The 5,734-nt window shown below is 55.1% G+C and overlaps 1 protein-coding gene across 1 annotated transcript in view; it reads left to right on the plus strand.

Annotated features, from left to right (window-relative positions):
- Positions 1-2,068, plus strand: part of SLC9A1 (solute carrier family 9 member A1) — a 60,152-nt gene extending 58,084 nt beyond the window's left edge. The window contains exons 11-12 of the mRNA XM_004377066.2: positions 822-894; positions 1,504-2,068. Of these exons, the coding sequence (XP_004377123.1) occupies positions 822-894; positions 1,504-1,841 (411 nt within the window). The 3' untranslated portion in view covers positions 1,842-2,068. The remainder of the gene's footprint in view (positions 1-821; positions 895-1,503) is intronic.
- Positions 2,069-5,734: the final 3,666 nt, after the last annotated feature.

Here is a 5,734-nt window from a genome sequence, read left to right on the forward strand (position 1 = left end):
GGAGTAAGAGCCCAGGAGAAGGAAATTTGGGCAGAGGGAGGGGCAGGCAGCAGGAAGAGCATGCGCCTAAGTCCCCAGCGTGGCCTGTTCTAGAAATAGAGAGGCCTGGGTTCCAGGAGGCTTGTGAGTAGTGCTGAGGTTTGGGCTTTATCCTAAGGACATGGAGAGCCATGAGAGTCTGAGCAAGGGAGTGACATGGGGATGGGGCTGGATTAGGGCATGGCAGGGGAGATGGAGTGTGCAGATTCAAGGGACATTTAGGAGGTGAGACTAGCAGGACTTGGTCACCCATTTGAGGTGGGGCTGAGGGAGGAGGAGGCAAGGGTCATGTCTAGGCTTCTGATTGGGGCAGTTGGGAGTGGTGGGGTTATCGGCTGCAGCAGGGGCCGTGGGAGGTGGAATAAGGTTTTGAGGGAAGATAATGAGTGGGGCTCAGTGCTGACATGCTGGACTTGAGATGCCTGTGGCCTTCCAAGCACAGGTGCTCACTACCAAGTTGCCTTTCTGGGTTTGGAACCTGGGGGCAGCTGTGGGAAGGAGCTAGAGAGTGGGGCAATGCCTCTGTAGCAGAGGCAAGGCAGGCGCCCAGGGAGAGCCTGGGACGAACCCTCAGGAACCCCTGATGTTTCAGGCACAGATGCAGGTAGAGTCAGAGTCTGATGAGCGGCCGCCAACGAGGTAGCAAGCACCTCCAAGAAGATGCCTAGTGCCTAGGGGAAAGAGCACCCCAGAGGCGGGTGAGGATGTTGCTCTGGTGCTGTCCGGAAGGGTCTCTCCCACCCTGCTGCCCCCACTTACTCCATCTGCTCTTTCTCTTTCAGATCAATAACTACTTGACGGTGCCAGCCCACAAGCTGGACTCGCCCACCATGTCTCGGGCCCGCATCGGCTCAGGTAAGGCGGACTGGGGGTACCCAGAGAAGGGCCTTGGGCTGGGCTGTCAGTGTCACCGCTTCCTGAGGCTGAGGCTGCGGCAGGCACAGGACTCAGAGAGCCAGCAGGGAGGACCAGCTTCTCCCTCCTCGACCTCCTCCCAAGCCAGGAGCTTCCACAGTAGGGGACAGAAGAATGGCCCCGCTGTCATCCCCAGGGATGGAGGTGTTCCTCACCATCAGGGCTGTGGATGCAGACAGGGAGACAAGAGGGGTCCATACCGCTGGGATCTCCAGCACATGCAGGGGAAACGCAGGCAGGCCTTGTCTAGGGGGGCCATGGGGCAGACAGCGACTCAGGAAAGAGACCTAATTCTTCATCTGAGGAGGGACACTCCATGGGAGCCCCTAGTCTGAGGAGGGGAACACAGTCCTACCTTTGAGACCCTGTCTGAGGGGAAAAAGGCTCATGGAGAAGTCATTCTGAAACATATCAAGACCACCATGCTCACAGGAAGGTTCTGTGGAGTGGCTGACCAGGCTAAGGGGAGTCATCTTGCAGGTGGGGGCACAGGCTGGGCAGAGCTCAGGGGTGGAACCCAGCCTTTGTCTTGCTTTTCTTGGTCCCCAGACCCGCTGGCCTATGAGCCAAAGGCAGATCTGCCTGTTATCACTATCGACCCAGCCTCCCCACAGTCGCCCGAGTCTGTGGACCTGGTGAACGAGGAGCTAAAGGGCAAGGTGATGGGGCTGAGCCGGGATCCTGCGAGGGTGGCCGAGGATGATGAGGAGGATGACGGGGGCATTGTGATGCGGACCAAGGAGCCCTCATCCCCAGGCACTGATGATGTCTTCACCCCTGGGCAGAGTGACAGTCCCAGTTCCCAGAGAATACAGCGCTGCCTCAGTGACCCAGGCCCCCACCCTGAGCCTGGGGAGGGAGAGCCCTTCATCCCCAAGAGGCAATAACACTGGGGCTGGTGGGCAGTGCCCGTACCACCACAGACTCTCCCACCAGAGCAGGGGCTGCTGGGGGAGCTGGGGGGCTCCCCTCGCCTGACCTGACCTAGGCTGGCCCTGTCCCACCCCCACCGCATGGCAGCTGGGCCCACAGCCCCCGCCGCAGCACGGCTTCCCCCAGCCTTCTGGGAAGCAGCCTCCCACCCCCAGAACTGCCTTCCCAATCCATTTGGCAGAACTGCTGGGGCTGGTGAGGTAGACCCCACCCCTGCGCCCACCCAGATCCAGGCGCTCTCCCATACCCAGACTAGGGGCCTCTGAGGGTGTCCCAGGCCTCAGAGTCCCCTCCCTGCCCCCACACCACTCCACCAGCCTCATCATTCAAGCCAATCTTAGTTCCTAACCAAAGAGCCTCTGGCTCAGCCTTGTCCCACCCAGGAAGGGAAGGAGCTGAGGCCTCCCTTGGCCTAGGCCATGTCCTCCTTCACGGCGGAAACACTAGGGCATCAGGTATGTGGCCAAGTGACGGATTGGTGACCCATGGCAGGGCCACTCCTGCCAGCTCTGTCACCTGGCCAGCCACCCCCACCTGTCCTCACTCAGAGCTGTGGGCTGAGGGCAGCCTGAGCTGCTCTGGCTGGAGCTGGGGTGCTCTGGACAGTGAGGTGACGAACGCAGAGCTTCCCACCCTGTGTTCCTGCTGGTGCCGCAGGCTCTTCAGGGGCTGCTGCCAGGGAAGGGGCTGTCAGGGAGCTCCAGAACGTCCTACCTTTCTGTTTTGTTTGTTCACACCTCCATGTGTGATTTTGTTTGCACAGAGGGCACTCCTGTTTTTTAAACATTTTTACACCTCTGTCTTACCAGAGCTTTCCCCCCTAACTCACTCCTCCTGCTCCAGAGAATTACCCGCTCCCCATCTGTGCCTGTGTGTCCAACACCCTCCCCCCAGATCGGTCCTCTGCCTCATGGACTCTCAACTATGGCCCAAATGGTTCTGATTTCAGAAGTGACCTCCCCGCCCTGCAAATCATGATTCTCTCCCATTTCACAGATTCCGGGCCTTCCGGCACCTTCTTTTTTCTCTATTCTTTCTCACTTACCCCACCACTGGGTTAGCCCCTGGGATTCTCTCTCTTATGTATACCCATACCCAGCTTGCTGTGGAGCCCAGTCATTGGGGGAGAAGGCCTCCCTTGAGGATCTGCCTCAGCCAGGGCTGGTGGGTTGGACAGAGTCCTGGGCCCCCAGAGGCCTTTTGCTGACTGGCACACACTCCCTGCTCCACCTGGGCCAGGCCCAGGCCTATTGGTGTCTGCCCTTTCTCCCCAGGGCACCCCCTTCCCAGGATCGTGCAATAGTCAGAGTGCCCCTCTTCCCAGTAGACTGGGCAGTGGGTCCACCCCCTCTCCCTGCAAGTGCTGTTTTGGGCAGGAGTCACCACACAAGGGTGATGTCGACAACAATGTACAAAGCCACTGCAGCTGCTGCCGCTCTGCCACCTGCCTGTACAGAAGAAACTGAATCTTTTTCATATTCTAATAAATCAGTGTGAGTTTTTAATAGAGTCGAGGACTGCTTCCTGGGGACCAGGGGCTTTGGGGAGGAGGGTGGCCTGGGGGCCTGAAGTACTTAGCTCAGTGGCTGACACAGAGAAACACTTAATAAATGTCAGCTGCTGGGGTGGTTATCACTGTGTGCCAGGCTCCAAAGATGCAGCAGTGAGCAAAGCAGGATGCTCCCTACCCTTAGGAGCTCTCAGTCTGGTGGAGAAGAGCAACTGTCATCAAACAGTATCAGACATATACAGTATCTGAAGGAAAAGGGCAGGGTACAATGAGGGGGAATAATAGGGGCAGGGGAGGAGGAGGACTTTTCTGAGTAAATAATGTCGTAGGAGAGGCCTGAAGGATATGCCAAGGTTAACCAGGTGAAGAAGGTTCCAGAGAGTTACCAAATAATCCAGACTGGGAGCTGCACCTGTGAAGGCCCTAGGACCTGAGAAAAGGTAGGTGTGGCTGGGTCTCAGTGAAGCAGGGCTGGGGCCTTGTAGGTGTGGCTGGGTCGCAGTGAGTCTGGGCTGGGGACTTGTAGGCGTGGCTGGGTCAGAGTGAGGCAGGGCTGGGGCCTTGCCATCCAAGGTTAAGATTTTGCTCTTTATACTAAGGACTGTGGAAAGTCATTGAAGCCTCCGGGCTTGTGTTCTCACCTGTAAAATGGGGACAAAACCCCTGGATGAAATACATTTAGGTGTGTAATGGCCTCAGTACAGTGGTGTGACCAATGGGCTTAGTTAACCCTTTCATGCATTAAATTTTTTTGGAATTTCTTGATGATGTGATGTTTTTTTACTAACGGAATGGATGCTGAATCATTGCTGGTAGTTTTTTTATTATTTGGAAAAGTGGGGTGTCAGTTGCAAGTGGGACATATCAGTCCCATGTTCCATGAAGCACACCACACAGGTGGGACATATCAGTCCCATGTTCCATGAAGCACACCACACAGGTGGGACACCGCAGTCCCATGGCCCAGGAAGTGCATCGCAAACTCTTTTCACCCCAAAAATAACTCATTTACTTGAATATTTCCAAATACCAGTAACCGTGCCTTCCCAATAACATAAAGGAAATAGTAAGCATATTTGCAAGCCTTATCTCACTGTACAGAAGCCAAAAGATGCAAGTTTTTTTTTACACAATCACTCCTTCAAGAAGCGTCCCCTCATCCAAATGGCTCTCAACACTCAAATGTGGTGCAGACCAACTTCCTTGTTTTTTAGGCAGTAGCACCAACATCCGCCATGACATGAGAATGTACTAAAATGGCTCGGATGCCTGTCAATAAACCTCCAGGGGCGGAGAGTGTAACACAGGCATATATAGCCCATGGTCCAAGAAAGGGTGAAGTAGAGGCTGGACCCCCTGTGATGCATTTCCAGGAGCTGACCACCAGAGGGCAGTGGAGCCTTGATACACACTCCTGCAGGCTCCCTTTGAACTTGGGCTATCCTGGAAAGCATCTCCTTTGCCCCACCTGGGGCCTGTGTACAGAACTGCTTCGATTGACAAAATCTGAAGTAGTCGGTGCCAGAAGGATTAGGGAGGGGCTACACTGTCCATTCTTGTCTCAATTGATGTCCCAGCAGGAAGCAAAGGGAAGCCAAAGAACCAGGGCTTAGAACCGGTTCATTCTGGTTCCAACCCCTGCTGAGAATTTTGCATATCTAACAAGTTCCAGCTGGAAATGAACCCAATCAGGGCCCTGCAAAGAACCTTCAACTAAGGGATTATTTGCAGAGGTATGGGCAGGGTTAGAGGAGTTCTGGTGGCACAGTGGTTAAGCGCACGGCTGCTAACTAAAGGTCGGTGGTTCGAACCCACCAGCCACTCTGCCCAAGAAAGATGTGGCAGTCTGCTTCCGTAAAGATTACAGCCTTGGAAATCCTATGGGGCAGTTCTGTTCTGTCCTACAGGGTTGCTATGAGTCAGAATTGACTTGAGGGCAGTGGGTTTGTTTTTTGGGGGCAGGGTTAAGAACCTACCAGGATGGAACCTAGTGGTGCTCACACTACATTACAAACCCCCAGACCTGAAAGGGCAAGAGGAGGGAGCTGTTACAGGTGAGAGCTGTAACTATGGGAGAGGAACTGCCCAACAAATGCTGTGGGTATAGGTAGCAGAACGCAGCCCCCGGCCCCTGCCGGTAGGCAACCAGGAGAATAAGTGTTCTGATCCTTGATCCTGATGATGCCTCCCATTGGCCAAACCCAACTGGAAGCCAGAGAGCAAAGGAGCTCCAGAGGTGAAGTCCACACAGGCCAGCCTGCCAGTGAATGGAGCAAGTGGAGAGGGGATTTAAAGGGGAAACGGTATCTAGCAGAACCTTTCCTTTTGCCTCTCAGC

This window comes from Trichechus manatus, unplaced genomic scaffold, assembly GCF_000243295.1.
Source record: "Trichechus manatus latirostris isolate Lorelei unplaced genomic scaffold, TriManLat1.0 scaffold00048, whole genome shotgun sequence".
NCBI lineage: Eukaryota > Metazoa > Chordata > Mammalia > Sirenia > Trichechidae > Trichechus > Trichechus manatus.